We start from the raw sequence: 16,443 nt of genomic DNA, 5'->3' as shown, positions 1-16,443 counted from the left end.
TTATAGGCGTGAGCCACGAATAGAGTCGAGTCGTGTTTAACTCTCTATTTCACTCTATTTCACCCCTAGTTCCTCTGCAAATCCTGCTGGCTCCATCTTTAGAACATATCCAGAATCAACTGTTTCTCTCCATCTCTTCTGGTATCACCCTGGCCCAAGTCATCAATGTCTCTTGCCTGGACTAGTGCAGTATCCTCCTCATAGGTCTTACTGCTTCTGACCTCACCCCCCTCTTAGTTTACTTCCCATAGAGCTGTCAGAGGGATCCTATTAGAACCTAAGTTAGGTCATAGCTCTCCTCTGTTTAGCTCCCAGTTCATCCAAAGAAAAAGCCAAAGTCCTGTGGTCAACTATATGGCTCATACATCTGGTTTTCATCTCCTTTCTAGATGCATCTCAACTACCCTTCCCCCTTGCTGTTCCTTGAACAAGTGGACACACTCCTACCTCCAAGCCTTTGCACTTGCTGTTCCTGCTGCCTGGAACATAGGTGGGGCCCACTCCCTCACTTCTTTCAGTTCTTTGCTTAAATGTCACCTTCTCAGGGAGGCCTTCTCTCATCCCTTCCAGGCATGTGCTGGCCCCAGTGCTCCCTGTTGTTTAATCCATTTTGTTTTTCTCCGTAACTCTTACCACGATCTGGCAGACTCTGTCAACTTATTGGGGGTCTTTATTGTCTCTTCTGTCCCTAGAACATAAGCAACAGGAGGACACAGAGTTTTGCTTTGTTCACTGGAATAGTACTGGACTATTCTAGTCCCAGTACCTAGAACAGTCCCAGGCATTCACGGTGAGGTTTCTCTCAACCTGGAGTCCAAAACATATACTGGAAATATTGATTCATTCAATGATTATTTACACGTGCCTGGTGCTGTTTCAGCGCAAGGGAACAAGATTCCCACAGCCCACCTGCAACACCTGGCCAGTGGCTTGGCATGGCTTGGCAAAGAATCACAGAGCCATCTGGGTGGCAAGATCTGGCCAGTAGGGTGGGAGCAGAAGTGATGTATAAAACTTCCAGCTCAGGGCCAGGCACAGTAGCTCACGCCTGTAATCCCAGCACTTTGGGAGGCCGAGGCTGGTATCACCTGAGGTCAGGAGTTCGAGACCAGCCTGGCCAACATGGTGAAACCCCATCTCTACTAAAAAGACAAAAATTACCCGGGTGTGGTGGCAGGTGCCTGTAATCCAACAGTGCCTGGCACAGAGTGAGCACTCAAAAAATGGGCGTGGTGCCTCACACCTGTAATCCCAGCACTTTGGGAGGCTGAGGTGGGAGGACTGCTTGAGGCCAGGAGTTCAAGACCAGCCTGGGCAACATAGTGGGATCCCCTTCTCTACAAAAAAATAAAATTAGCCAGTTCTGGTGGCGTATGCCTGGGGTCCCAGCTACTTAGGAGGCAGAGATGGGAGGAGTGTTTGAGCCTGGAAGGTTGAGGCTGCAGTGAGCTGTGATTGCGCCACTGCACTCTAGCCTGGGTGACAGAGTGAGACCCTGTCTCAAAAAAAAAAAAAAAAAAAAAAAAGCCCAAACTTTCCCCCTTCTCAACAAAGGCTCCAGGAATGGAATTTGCCCTGGAAATTTGGAAGGCAGGCTGCGGCTTAAATGGCATTTGGAGAGGGTGTGGCTGTTTGTGTTTCTGCCGGCTACAGAGGAAACCGTCAGCTTTCAGTAAAAGTTACCACTGGGATTGCCAGGTGTCTGGATTTGGACTGGGCAGCTTTATTTTCGAGCTTTCAGTTCTGGGGAAAAAAAAATAACCCAGACATATAAATGTGTGTCCAGTATGTCTGTTGAAACCATCTGGCATTCCTGGCTGCAAAATTTCAAGATATTTCCTCCAGGTCTATCTCTGGCCTTGACGAAATTGCAGAATTTACCTTCTATGTATCAATCTCTTTCTGAACCCTTTTCTCAACTTTTACTCCCAATCCAGCCTTCACATTATAAACCTTAGGTCTCTGCTCCATTAGGAAAGCAATAGGGTGAAGATCAGCACCCTTCTGAGGCATTTGCATTTTTTTTTTTTTTTTTTTTTGAGACTGAGTCTTGCTCTGTCACCCAGGCTGGAATGCAGTGGTGCTATCTCGGCTCACTGGCTCACTGCAAGCTCCGCCTCCCGGGTTCACGCCATTCTCCGCCTCAGCCTCCCCAGTAGCTGAGACTACAGGCGCTCGCCACCACGCCCGGCTAATATTTTGTATTTTTAGTAGAGATGGGGTTTCACCGTGTTAGCCAGGATGGTCTCGATTTCCTGACCTCGTGATCCGCCCTTCTCAGCCTCCCAAAGTGCTGGGATTACAGGCGTGAGCCACCGCGCCCGGCCAGCATTTGCATTTTAAAAGTAGCAAGAAGTCAGGTCAATGCTTATTTGAAAGGATAAGGTCGGCCAGGCGTGGTGCTCATGCCTGTAATCCCAGCATTTTGGGAGGCCGAGGCGGGTGGATCACCTGAGATCAGGAGTTTGAGACCAGCCTGGCCAACATGGTGAAATCTTGTCTCTACTAAAAACACAAAAATTAGCTGGGCGTGGTGGCGGGCACCTGTAATCCCAGCTACTTGGGAGGCTGTGGCAGGAGAATCACTTGAACCCAGGAGGCTGAGATTGCAGTGAGCTGAGATCGTGGCATTGCATTCCAGCCTGGGCAACAGAATGAGACTCCATCTCAAAAAAAAAAAAAAGAAAGAAAAGATAGGATGACCATAAGGTCCAAAATGGGATGTTATACATTTTATTATCTTTTAATACAAGAAGTCTAGAGGCAGGGTGGTTCCGTGGTTGGTTAATTCAGGATCTCAGTGACATCAAAGATCCAGATTCTTTCCATCTGTCATTTTGCACCTTCAATTAGTTAGAAGTGTCCTCTCTCAGGGTCTCAAGATGGCTACCATAGCTCCAGCCATCATGGCTTCATCCACTTACAATAGCAAACACCCATCCAAGGATCGGGCAGCATACTATGCACTTTGGATCTATTAAATATTTTAATCTGCACAACAACCCTGTGAGGTAGAAGCTCTTACTGACCCCATTTTACAGATACGGACATTGAAGCCCAGAGAGGTTAAGTCACTTACACAAAGTGACACAATTAGGAAGCAGTAGGACTGGGATTTGAAGCTGAGAAGCTGGTCTCTGGTGCTACAACAATGTCCAAAGGCTGGAGAAGAAGTCGTGCATGTCGGTGGCAGAGTAGGTTTGGAACTGAGGGTCCTAGATGTTTTCCTTTCTGCTTCCTCAAAGCAGTGTCAACAATGCCTCCTGACACAAGTATGATTTGGCAAAGCTGTGGAGCCCTGACTTAATCCGATACCTATTATGCTTGAATCAGACCTTGAACCAGAGCCCCCTGGAGAATGTGCTTCCAACAGCAAGGAGACGTTTTGACTTGGGCAGCTGGGGGTAGCTCAACTATTAGGAAGACGATTATATTTTGGTCGGAAGAAGTGAACCCTGGGCTGTGTGTCCAGCATTGGTTTGGGTTGTCCAGCTGCTCTAATTCCAAGGGTGGAGAGGCCTCCCTCTTCTTCTCAGACAGCTGCTCTTGGTTCTCAGAATGAGGAACAGCCCGGCTGTGGGCTGCTGGTCTGACTTTTGAGAACTCATTTGCATTTGGGAAATGATGGCACCCTCGGGCAGTGTAGTAACTCACTTCTCAATTGGCTCATTCAACTTGGGATGGGAAAAAAAAATCACTTGTTGTTTTTCCTTGCTTTAACTTAGTTTTCCTTTTAAACAGAGCTTGGGAAGGGGGCCTTCAAATCCTCAGCCTGCAGAAGCTGACAGGGGCTTGTCAGGGAATATAAGAAACTCTGATGTTTCCAAGCAGCAGAATCTTCTCCCCCGCAACCGTGAAACTTATGCAACAGAAACGAAATGGTATTTCCCACTATTTGCAAAGTACATGGCAACGGAAACTCTAAAATTGTCCCTGCAAAAGAGAATTTCCCTATCATTATCATCACTTTTTTTTCTTCCCCCTGAACTGCAAGTTTTTTTTTTTTTTTTTTCCTTCTTCCTCCCTGTTCTTTTTGAGAACGTTACCCAGCTGCCGGCTGTTTCAGGCCCTGCCCTGACATACACACGAGACAGATGGGCTTCCCACTAGATATTCCGGACGGGTGATGAGGAAGAAGGGAACAGAGGTCAAAGTTGAAATGGGGATAGGAAGAGATCTACTCCAGCCTGACTGCTTAGTCATGTTTGGTTTAGGGAGTTGTCTATGCCAGGATTAGCTGGGAGGCAGCCAGGTTTTGAAGAGAGGGAGTCCCCACTGATCCCGCCAAGGCTGAGGCCCCTGGCTGAATCATGAGACACCGGGGTAGTGACCTGAGGCAGAGAGTCCTGGAGGTGCTACCAACCAATGGTGCTTCCCCAGGCCCACCCCGTGCAGGCCTTAGAGAAGCTGAAAGGACCTTGTTTATTTATTGTCCTTCTCTCCCTGCTCTTGACTGGACACACCAGGAGGCCAGGGACCTTATCTGTTCTGTTCACTGCTGTATCCCTGTCTGGAGCATAGGAGGCCCTCAGTATACACTAGAGGGCCTCTAGTGAATGAGAGGAGGAACTTGTCTTCATCCTCTCCTGTCCCCCTTGCTGGAATAATGCCGGCACCACAAGGGCCTCAACTGTTGGGGTGCTCAGTGCCGCAGCCTCAGGACCCCGCCCAATGCCCAGTGTGTAGTAGATGCTTGTGGCCAACACTTTTAGATGCCCACCCATGCTAGCTCCTCTCCTCTCTTGACAACAGATCCCCAAGTTGTCTGGGCAGCCTTGTGCCAGGGGACGAAGCAGGTCTTTTCTAGGTTGATGGTAGCAATCTATGCCCTTGGTCAGGGACTTTTCAAGGGTGACCATGGATTCTAGTGCTGACCTGCTGGGAGCTTAAGTTTATTCCCCCAAAGAGAGAAGCACAGAGGAGATAGAGCCTTCTTCGCACTTTTCTTTCCTTCATTGGAGGTGTGTGAGGAGGCAATGTCGCTGTTTCAGCAGCCATTTTGTGCCTCTGAGGCCCTAAAGCTTGGGAGAAAAAGCCGCCATGCTGACGATAGGAGGGTCAAAGGTGCCATGATCCTTGATGACATCATGAAGTCCTACACCAGCCTCAGGAACCAACTGCCTCTGGACCTCTTGCTAAATAATGTCCTTATGCTTTAAGCCATCAATAGCCCAGTTTTCTTCTCCTTGCGGCCAAATGCATCCTATTAGATTCAGCACTCAGTCCATGCATTGTAAAAGACTTCACTTATTGAGCACTTACTGTGTGCTCTAAGCACTCTCCATGTATGCACTCAGGAACCTTGCAGCGACTTTATGATGTAGGTACTGGTATTATTCTTAGTTCACAGATGAGGAAAGCAAGGCACAGAGAGCTTAAGTACGTTACTAAACGCTCTGTTATCTTTTAGTGTCATCATTACCACTGGGGATGGGGATGGAAGGGGAAAAAGATCCCAGCAGAATCTGAGGAAGTAATGTATAAAACATTGGGGTGGGCCAGAGATGGGACCCATCCACAACGTGGAAATGTTTTTTGGCAGTGTGGGCCAATTCTTGGGTGAAATGTGGGATTTGTGTGTAAACTTGAGGCTAACCTTCCTTGGTCATGGGCTAAGAAGGGAACTAACATTTGTTGAGCACCTACTCTGTGTCAGCTATGTGTGTCAGGTACTTTACATCAATGGTTCTCAACAGGGGGCAATTCTGTCCCCAGGGATATCTGGCAATGTCTGGAGACACTTTTTCTGTTTATTTTTGAGGCAAGGCTTACTCTGTTGTCCAGGTTGGAGTGTAGTGGTGTGATCACAGCTTACTTGCAGCCCCGACCTCCTGGGCTCAAGCAAGCTCCCCACCTCAGCCCAGTAGCTGGTACTACAGGTGTTTGCCACATGCCCAACTAATTTTTAAAAATTTTTTGTAGAGACAGGGTCTTGCTATGTTGCCCAGGCTGGTCTCGAACTTCTGGGATCAAATAATCCTCCCACTTGGATCTCCTAAAATGCTGGGATTAGAGGCCGGAGTCACTGTGCCCAGCCTGGAGACATTTTTGATTCTCAGATTGGGGAGGGAGTGCTACTGGCATCTAGTGGGTAGGGGATGCAGCTAAATGTCCTGAAATGCACAGGACACGCCCCTCCCCCAACAAAGAGTTATGTGACTCCAAATGTCAATAGTCCCAAGGTTGAGAAAGTCTGTATTGCATAGAATTCGCTCTCACAAAGACTCCCCTTTTACAGATTAGACGACTGAGGCCCAGAGAAATAACATGTCTTAGCCAAGGTTACCCTGCCAGTTGGATTTGGACTGGGATACAAATGCAAGCCTGCTTCATTCCATGGTCCATTATGTTCCTACTATGTTCTCCCCTCGTGGTAGACAGAATTAATTTAAAGATGAGGAAACGGAGGCTCAGAGAGGTACCGTGAGCAGTTTAAAGTCACAAAGCAGAGCTACTCCAGAGGCCTTTATTAGAAATAAAAATATAAATAAAAAACCAGCTACCTTTGGACACAATTGACTCCACTACCCAAGCGTGACAGGCTCACCTACCTCATGCCCAGGGGAATTTCACTCAGCCCAAGGCCCAGATCAAATGCTACCTTGCCCATGATCCCAAAGAAAGAAGTCAGAGAGGACAGAAGCCACCCCATTCTCTCCCTGTGTCCTTCGGCACTTACAGTATTGAGAGGCCAATGGGAGAAAAATCCTAGGCTTTTGGAACAGGGATAAATAAGCAACGTTTCTGTCCATAAAATGACTATAGTCTAGAGGCGGATACTATGTGAATCACTTTATCCCCTGCAGAGACATACAATCTCTGGTCCGGAAGCAAGGGTGATTAGGGATTGTATGGGCCATTCGAGAGTGCGGCCAGGCCTAGAGGGCTGTTCACACATGCAATAATAGTAAGAACAAACATTTACAGAGAACTTTCTAGGTGTTGGGTGGGGTGCTAAGTACTTCCTATGGAACCCCGGGAGGACCTTGGAGCTAGGTACCATGATCGTTCCCGTTATACTGATGAAAACACTGAGGATCTTGAGGCAAGGAAACCAGCCCAAGGCCACCCGGCCAGCAAGTGGGGAGCTAGGATTTGAACCTGAGCAGATGACTCTAGGCCCCAGAGCTTCCTCCCCTCTCCATACCTTCCGATAAGGCGGGTGATGATCAACATCGCCCAGAGCAACCTGACAAGAAGCTGGGTTTCCCAAGGCCTTATCCCAGGAGGTGGGTGGATGGAAGGGGGAGCAGGCAGGCTACCTGCCACTTGATCAATAACTCAAGAGCAGGTAATAATTTCTTCTGGGAAAGGTGGAAAGGGCAGGGTCAGGGGGCAAAGAAGTTCAGAAAGAAAAGGAAGGAAAGAGAGAGATGGGAAAGAGAACGGGAAAGAGAAAAGTGAGATCGAGTGCACGCCACGCATATTTCTTCCCAAGGTCGTGGCAGCGCCGAGGGCACCGCGAGGGACCGGCGTTCCCGGGAGGGGCCGTCACTGCCCAGGCGGCGGCCGCCCCTGACTTCCCGGGGCCGCGGGGGCGCGCGTGGCGGGGCTGGCTTGCCCCCGAGCGGCTCCGCCGCGAGCTTTCCCAGCCCGGTGTTTACTTGGCCCGAGCGGCGGCCGGACCTGCAAGCGGGAGCCTGCGCGCGGCGGGTGTCGCGTGTGCCGGGTGGGCGTGGCGTAGCCGGCCGTGGCGGCGGGTTGGGGGGCGCCACGCGTCCGAGCGCAGAGTTGGTACGCTCGGCTTGGCGTGCGCGCGGCCTCGGACTCCCGGCTCCGAGGGGCCCTTCCGGAGGCTCCCGCCCGACCCCCGAGCTTCCGACGGAGGCGCCGAGCGCCGCGCCGCGTCTCCAGGGGCCCCGTGCACGCGCAGAGCGCCTCCGCGGCCGAGCGCGGCGTGGCACTTGGAGACGGTCCCTGGCGCGGGGGCGGGGGGCCAGCCGTCTGGGAGCCCCGAGGGCCGCCCCCTCCCGCCCCTTGCCCGGCCCCCGCGCGCTGCCTCCGCCCCCGGCCCAGCCGCCCGGCCCCCAGTCCAGCCCGCCGCGCCGGGAGCCCGGCCCGCCGCTGAGCTCGGCCCGCCGGCGCGCCCCGTCCGGGATGGGGCGCCTGGACGCCTGAGTTGCCGCTCGGCGCGACCTCCGCGCGGGGAAAGGAGCCTGCGCCGCGCGGCCGCGCTAGAATGGAGGCGCCCAGCGGCAGTGAGCCCGGCGGCGACGGGGCCGGGGACTGCGCCCACCCGGACCCCCGGACCCCTGGCGCCGCGGCGCCCAGCTCCGGCCCCGGCCCGTGCGCGGCCGCCCGGGAGTCCGAGCGCCAGCTGCGCCTCCGCCTCTGCGTCCTCAACGAGATCTTGGGCACCGAGAGGGACTACGTGGGCACCTTGCGCTTCTTGCAGTCGGTGAGTGTCGCTCGGCAGCGCGGGGACAGCTCTTCCTCCAGCCGCTCGCCCCGCTGCGGTCCCCACAACCTGTGGCCGTGGTCCCCGTGGGTGGAGAGTTGCCTCGGGGGCGCCCCGCGGGGCGCGCGGAAAGCGGGGGGGGGGGGATCCGAGCTCCTCCAGAGCTGTCGCGTCGCATCCCTCCCTGGCCGGCGCACGGTGCTGCTCCTACCGGGGCTCTCCCGCACTCCACTTCCCCGCGGCGCGCGCTGCCCTTTTGTCTTTTCTTCCCCCTCCCCGCCTTTCAAATAGTTTTAAAATTAGTTACATCCGCGATGCAGGGGCTTGGGGACCCCGGCGCCGGGAGCTGGCGCTCCTGCGTCTTTTTCCCAGGAATAACTTCGCGTCCGGTGCACCACTCATCTAGGACAGACCGTAGGAGCCCCAGAGCCCAGCGTCCCTGCGCGTTGATGGAGTAGGATAAAACCTGAAGCTCAGAGGAGGGGCGGGGATTGACAGAACCCCAGGGTAGAATCCCCCATGCCCAGGTTTTTGCTGGAGTTCGGGGAGAGTGGGTTTCGAACTTAAGACTCGGCAGTTGAGGCTCCCTAACTGCATCCACCCCCTCAGCTCCCCATCTCCAAGTGCAAAACCACGGCCTCAGACTTTGTAAAATAACAACCGAGCACTTACTATGTGCCAGACACCTTACATGTGTAATTAATTAGCAGGTTTAACCTTCACAGGCGGCCTATGAAGTAGGGACGAATATTTCCCCCATTTTTAATTAAAAAAAATTTTTTTTTGAGACGGAGTCTCCCTCAATCACCCAGGCCGGAGTACAGTGCAATCTGGGCTCACTGCAACCTCTGCCTCTCGGGTTCAAGCAATTCTCTTGCCTCAGCCTCCCGAGTAGCTGGGATTACAGACACGCGCCAGCCACCACGGCCGGCTAATTTTTGTATTTTTAGCAGAGAGGAGATTTCACCATGTTGGCCATGCTGGTCTTGGACTCCTGGCATCAAGTGATCCGCCGACCTCGGCCTCCAAAGTGCAGAGATTACAGGCGTGAGCTACTGGGCCCTGCCTCCTCCGTTTTTAAGATTGGGAAAGTTTACCAGAGAGGCCGGGTAGCTTGCCTGGGATCGCACAGCTGATTAAGTGAGGGTACTGGGCTTTGAACCGGGACGATCCCAGCTGGTGTTCTAAACCCCTATTCTATGCTGCATTTTTCTTTTGCTTTTTTTCTGTGAGCGGGAGGAAGGGGCCACTTCCCTACTCTCCTAGGAAGTGAGAAAAGTGGCCAGGGGGTGGAGGGGGTGGGACGGGGCAGAGCCTTGGATGGAAGTTAGGAGACTCTAAAGTCTTTAATCTCCGTGCCTCCTGCTGGGGCCTCATTTACTCCCCTTCTCTGCTCTAGGAAGACTTTTAATCCTGGTTCAGGAAGGGCTGGTGTGGGGGTGGCTCTTTCAAAGACCCTAGAGCCAGGCTCTGTAGCTCCCAGTCTTTGGGAGAAAGAGGGAGACTCTGGGGTCCTCTGGGGCTCCCCATGGCTTAGGGGTGCAGCTGAGGCTGTGTGAGATCAGAGTTCCAACTCAGAGAGTAGACAGCCCCAGACTAGAGCCCTTCTGCCTGTGAAAGGAGATGTACTGGGGGCAGGGGGGTGTGGGAGAGGGGGTTGTGCAGAAGCATTGAAAACCATTTGGCCAAAGGACCCTTCTAGAAAGGCCTGTAAGAATAAGGCACGATTGGCTTTCTTTCCCATCCCTTCTTCTCTCACAGTTTTGGGGGTGGGGGGTGGGGGAAGAATTTGTTCAGTTAGAAGCTGGCAGTTTCTGAATTAAACGTGTAGACAACCCTGGTGTCTCTGAGCAATGTCAAATAAATTCTAGGGAACTCCTGACTTCTCCTTCTGAGCCACTCCCTGCTCCTCTGCTTGGAAGAGAAACAGGAAATACAAACCAATTTTTATATTAATGGGAAAGAAAATATACCTCTCCCTCCCACGCCCCTGCCCTAGATGGTGTGTTTCGTTTTAGAACAGATCTAGATTGTGTTTGAGTTAACTGTGGTTTTAAATCGTCCACGTGTGTAGAGTTGGAGGAAGCTGGAATAATGGAAATTGATTGGAGCCAACCATTCTTATTATTCAAGAAACAGGAAAAAAAAAGATTTCCCTACTTTCACATTATCTCCTTGACACTTTACATTTGCTGACTTCATCACATTTTTCTTTTTGTATCTGATGTGTCAGTTCTGACATGAATTGGTTCTGACTTGGACACGTGTCTTGGACCAATCATGCTACGTGTCCTGATCTCAGTTTCCCCACCTGTGAAACAAGGAGTGGGGAATCAGGGCTTCCTTTCTGCCTGGGCCTTTTGTGTGTCCCCAAGCTGGTGCCAGAAACAGACAGATTGTGTAACCTGACCAGCCATACGTTGTTTGTGAGCCACAGGAGTCCTCTTTCATCTTGGCCTGTCAGGAATGGCCCCTAAACATCCCAAGGTTTCAAAACTAACCTGGGGCTTAGAGCTTCAGGAACTGCTAATTACCAAGGCTTTCCATGGCTGCAAGGCTGGCAGCCTCAGGTTGTGATTCTCTTCTGTCTTTCCAGTCTCTCTTCTCAGCCTTTATATTTGCTAAGGGATTTTCCCCGCTGTCTCCTGGCTTGGAAGAATGCACGGTAATCCCTCCCTGCTTTTATTTCCATGTGGTTAGAGGCAGGCCTTAAAGGACCACCCTGGTCTCCGTGTGTCCCTGGTGTGAAGGTCCCATCAGCCCATGGAAACCATGGAAAGTAACCCCCGTGATAGGGGCCATGTGTGGCTTCTGTCCTCAAGGAGAGGACAGTGTAGTGGAGGATGGCCAAATGGGTGTTTAAAAAAAACAATCCAAGTGCAAGGCTCTGGAACCAGACTGCTTGAGGTTAAGTCCTTGGACTTGTGACCTTGGGCAAACACCTTAACCTGTTTGAGCCTTATTTGTAAAAAGAGGGATGGTAATAGGTCCTATTTTATAGGTTTTTAAAGAAGATAAGTGAGTTATAGAAATTGATGTAAAGCACTTAGAACAGTGGCAGTAAGGTATATAAATATTGATTACTATTGTTGTTATAGGAAAATTAAATAATAGAGATAATTAGGGTTATGGGACTTCAGCATCCAGAGAGCAGGGGTGATCAGAGAGGGCTTCCTGGAGGAAGTGAGGTCTGAGTTAAGTCAGCACTGAGAGGAGGATGGGGGCTCTGAGTGAGTTTCCTTTTGACACCCTAAACTCCGGCCACAGGAACCAGAGGTTTTGTTTGGTTCCAGGCCGAGAGCTTTGTGGTTCCTTGAGAATCTTCCCATCTTTCCCCATCTCCTTCAGGAACTGGGTTGCACTCCTTCCCTCATCTCCAGGGAGTCCTCTGAGTTTGGTGTTTTGCTTGTGTTTATTAAAGAATCATGAAAAGGCAAGGACAGCCCTTTCATAGAGATGCTGGATCAGTCTTGGGGGAAACAGTGCCCGGGGTTTTCACTCAGAACCTTGGCTCGAATCATTTCGAGGCCCTGGCTATGTGGGGTGCTCCCCGTGTGCTTTGGGCAGTGTTAGTCATGATGAAAACAATGACAGTCATTGCTGTGCAGGAACTGACTTTGATTCATCATTTGCCATTCTAAGCACTTTGCATGTGTCAACTCATTTAATTTTCTCTATGAAGGGGACGCTGTTTTTATCCCCATTGACAGGTGAGGAAACTGAGGCAAAGTGAATCTAAGTGAGCTGCCTTGGGTCAGGTGGACAGCATTGCCAGGATTTGATCCTAGGCTGCCTGACCCCAGAACTCATGTCCCCAGCCACTTCATAGACTGCCTTTGGCTGATCCAGGAAGGGCTTGGCACATGATTTATTAAGGTGGCAGAACTGGGATTTGAACCCAGGTCTGTGTGATGTTTCACCTCCACCTCCGCTTCCTCCTGTTACTTCCTCTCTGTGACTCCCATTCTTTTCTCCACAGAATGGGCAGAACTGTGGACGGATAGAAATGGCAGGCTGCCGAGTTCTTGCTCTGGGCTCCGGGTCTGTTCATGGCACGAGGGTTGAGTGAAGCTCTGGAGTCGTGCTGCTGGTGTTCAAATCCAGGCTTCCTCCACTTGGACTGTAGGTGACCTTGGGCTGATCACTGACTTCCTCTGTGCCTCAGTTTCCACATCTGTCCAACGGTCACAGTGTAGCACCTGCGTCACAGGGATGTGGTGAAGCTTGGATGAGCCTGAGGTCAAAGCTGTTAGAACAGTGCCAGGCGCACTGGGTGTTTGGAATGCTGTGCAGGTATTTTGGGGGATATGCAGCTCTTTGGAGCTCAAAGGCCCCCCACTCCCCTAGAGGAGGCTGAGTAGGCCTTGGGCCCACCTGCCAAGGGCAGGCATCTCAGGGGCAGGTGCCAGTAACTCCCATGATGGGTGTGTCAGCTGGGCAGTGGTCGAAAGAGAAGAGAGGGCCTGGGTGGGTGGGCAGAGAGGCCTGTGGGTGGGAGTCGGTCAGCAGCTCCTCGAAGGTCTCCCCGTGGCTGAGGACAGAGAGCTGTAGAGACACAGAGGGTCTGCCCGGAACTGACCAGGATGGGGGTCTCTGAGGAACAGAGATTGTGGGCAGAAAGCTCCCAGAATGCTTTCTGTGGTTCTGCTTTTTGGAGGGAGGAGACAAAAGTTTTTCTTCTCATTGGAGCTCCGCTTGCCAAACAAGAAACTGTGGTTTTTTGTTGTCACTATTTTTTTTCTGTTTTAAAAGATTCTGTACTCCTAGTCTCACACTAGGGAGAAATGCCACGGGTGGTTGGGGTGGGGGAAGGTCTTTGATTTTACAGTCATTGAGGCAGAGGGACCTCCCCAGTGACTTGGGGGGATTTTCACGTGGTCCTCATATGAAAAGTAGGATGCTGAGAGGTATATGTAACACAGTTCTTTTGGAAAATAAACAATAACCATAATATACACATGTGTGTTATATGTATAAGGTGACAGTAGGTTGGAGAAAAGGATGGAAGGATGTGTATCTTATGCGGAAAGGCAACCAGGAAGATAAGGAAGTAAAATCCTGTTTATAATACCCTTTTTATATACAATTATGCATATGTATGCGAATATATTTTTTAAGAAGCCGACAGGAAGAATTGTATTTTCAACGTGGTTATTAGATTAATGCAATAGTAATAGTGGTAACAATTTGGTAATATTTATATACTTGCAAGCCCTGTTTATAAGTTCCTTAAGCATTAACTCAAAAGTTGCAGGTATTCTTATGCTTCCTATTTTACAAATGAAACAAAGACACAGAGAGGCCAAGTCAGTTTCCCAAGGTCACACAGCCTGACAGAACTGGCACTTGGACCCAGGTAATGAGGCTGCATGGCCCACATTCTTCACCACTATCCTGAATTGTGCCAACATGAGGCTGTGTTCATGAGCAAAATTACTGCCCCTGTGAGACCTCCGGGCTGCCCAGGTGGGCAAGAATTAAGTCAAAAAGTCCACCTTATTTCAGTTTTTCAGATGCTGGAGAGCCTGGAGCAGGCCACTTTGTGTTGGGCTCATCATCATCATCAGGAAGTCAGTGAGAATCTTTTGATGATAAAAACCTGAGTGTCAGCAGGATTTAGATGGGTTACATTTTTTTAATGTATGGCAGACAGAGAGCTCTGTATGGGTAAAACCATGAAAATATGAGACTGCTTTTCTCTGTGTGCAGGTATTTATGGAGCATCTGCTGTATATCCTGGGCAGTGTTCTGGGCCACGAGAATGAAGTCATCAACAGGTCCTTGTCCTTATAAGAAGGACAATCCCATGGGGATTTTACAACTCATTCTTCAGACAATCCTTCTGGAAGCCTACCTACTTTTATTCTGGTGTTTGCCCTGGTAGCAATTTAACTGTCACTTTAAGAAGACGTGAATGGGGTTGGTGTCTCTGGCTTTTGAGACTTCAGGGCACTTTCTTGGAGAGAAAGATACTCCTTTATCGGGCCAGAGAGCTGAAGACCTGTTGGGCTTGGGGCCACTCCCTTTGATAAAGAAACCCACATCCTATTTGCTTCACAGCCACTCTCCCTTAAAGGTTTTGCAAGAGTTAAGTGTTTGAAGCAGGTCATGCCTGGCTGCGGGAGAACCTGACCTCTCAGATTTTTGGGGCTTCTTTTCTTTTTTTCCAACAGACGCAGGCATGCTGTCTAGAATACTGGAGGGAGGTGGGTGATAGGGTGGGCTGCCCCTCAAACCGGTGTGCTGTGTCCCACAGCATCATTCCCCAGACATGGGGCCAGGTCGGAGCTGATTCCTGCCCTGCGTTTCGGAGATCTTGAACAGAAGCCAGGTGGGTCATTTGGTCTGAATCTCCTTATTTTGCAGGTGACATGAGTTGCGGCCCCAGAGGGGAGGTGAGCACCAGTTAAGGGCAGTAGCCACTCAGTTTGTTAGAGTTCCATCCCCAGATACCTGGGAAGAGAGCTTGGTGGCCCACATCCTTTTCTGGGGATTTGTGTTTTAGCCAGGATCAAAAATCCCTCTTTTAAGATGGAGTCTTGTACTGTTGCCCAGTCTGGAGTACAGTGGCGTGATCTTGGCTCACTTCAACCTCTGCCTCCCAGGTTCAAGCGATTCTCTTGCCTCATCCTCCCGAATAGCTGGGACTACAGGCACGTGCCACCACGCCCGGCTAATTTTTGTATTTTTTAGTAGAGACAGGGTTTCACCATGTTGACCAGGCTGGTATTGAACTCCTGACCTCAAGTGTTCTGCCCACCTTGGCCTCCCAAAGTGCTGGGATTATAGGCGTGAGCCACCATGCCCGGCCAAAAGTCCCTCTTGAAGAGGTTTCACAGGGGTCATTTCTGGCCCTAGCAGTTGCGCTGGAGCAAATCCCACTAGTCTGTCAGCCTTCAGCACTCTCGACATACGGGGCTGGATCATTCTTTGCTGTGCGGGGGGGGCTGTCCTGTGCATTGTAAGATGTTTAGCAGCATCGCTGGCCTCTACCTACCAGATGCCAGTAGGACCCCTCTTCCCCAGTTGTGACAACCACAGATGTCCCCAGATATTCCAGGTATCCACTAGAGGTGGTTGGGTGTGAAGAATAGCCCCCAGTTGAGAAGCGCTGGGCTAAAAGCTCCTTTGACTACCACCTGTGCTCTCAGATCGTGTGGGGGCATTAGCATGCCTGTGTAGAAATACGTGAGATTGATGTGTTTATGTAAGTAGCATAATACGGTTTGCCCTTTTCACCCAGCAGAGTGTCTGGGAGGCTCCCTCTCTTGCGGTTCATGGTTTAGAGCACAGACTCTTGAGCCACCTGGCCTGGGTTCAGATCCCAGCTCTTCCCCTGTGTGACCTTGGAGATGTTGCTTTGCCTCTCTGAGCCCCGGTTTCCCCATCTGCAAAATGGGGATGACCCCAGCGCTCCTAGGGTTACTATAGGGAGCGAGTACAGTGACTGTGTGTGGGCTCACCCCTCCTCCCGGAGGAAGTCCCAAGGAAGAAGCAGAGCCCTCCAGCCTCCCAGCCCTGTGTGGATTTTTAAGCTTATTTTTATTTTCTTGGCTCCTTGAGGACCAGAAGGGAATCTGTCTGCTCTTCTTTTGTCTTGTGGTCGGACACTCAATCTGTGTTTACCCGCCTGGTTCCTTCCCCAGGGTGGAACTGACAGACGATCCCTTGATTCTGGGCCAGGGGAGGCGAGGCTATTTCAGGCTGGTGGGACTGGGGCCACTGAAAGCTGGTGCAGGCAGGTGGCTGTCGGCCGTCAGGACCCAGGGTCTTGTGCTTCCCCCCTTGCTGGGAGGGTGGGTGGCTTCTGTGCATCTCTCAGGAGGAGCGAGGCCAGGGTCAGGGTGTGGGCAGTTGATGCTTTCATCCACTAATCGACTTATTCATTCAATAAATGGCCATTCAGCACCCAGTGTATGCCAGGCACTGTGCTAGGTGCTGGCATGTGGCTGGAACAAGACAGACAAGGTCTCTGCCCTCAGGGAATCGTCAGACATCGCAGAAAGAAATCCCTTGAGAAAAGGACCAGAGTTGTCATAATAAGG

The 16,443-nt window shown here is 51.1% G+C and overlaps 1 protein-coding gene across 1 annotated transcript in view; it reads left to right on the top strand.

Annotated features, from left to right (window-relative positions):
• The first annotated feature begins 8,028 nt into the window (after nt 1-8,028).
• The window catches only part of PREX1 (phosphatidylinositol-3,4,5-trisphosphate dependent Rac exchange factor 1), a 203,710-nt gene continuing 195,295 nt past the window's right edge, over nt 8,029-16,443 (top strand). Inside the window, exon 1 of the mRNA XM_054466932.2 lies at nt 8,029-8,398. Within this exon, the coding sequence (XP_054322907.1) occupies nt 8,180-8,398 (219 nt within the window). The 5' untranslated portion in view covers nt 8,029-8,179. The remainder of the gene's footprint in view (nt 8,399-16,443) is intronic.

The sequence above is a fragment of the Pongo pygmaeus genome, chromosome 21 (genome assembly GCF_028885625.2).
Source record: "Pongo pygmaeus isolate AG05252 chromosome 21, NHGRI_mPonPyg2-v2.0_pri, whole genome shotgun sequence".
Classification (NCBI taxonomy): Eukaryota; Metazoa; Chordata; class Mammalia; order Primates; family Hominidae; genus Pongo; species Pongo pygmaeus.
This window is presented reverse-complemented; position numbering and strand designations above follow the sequence as displayed.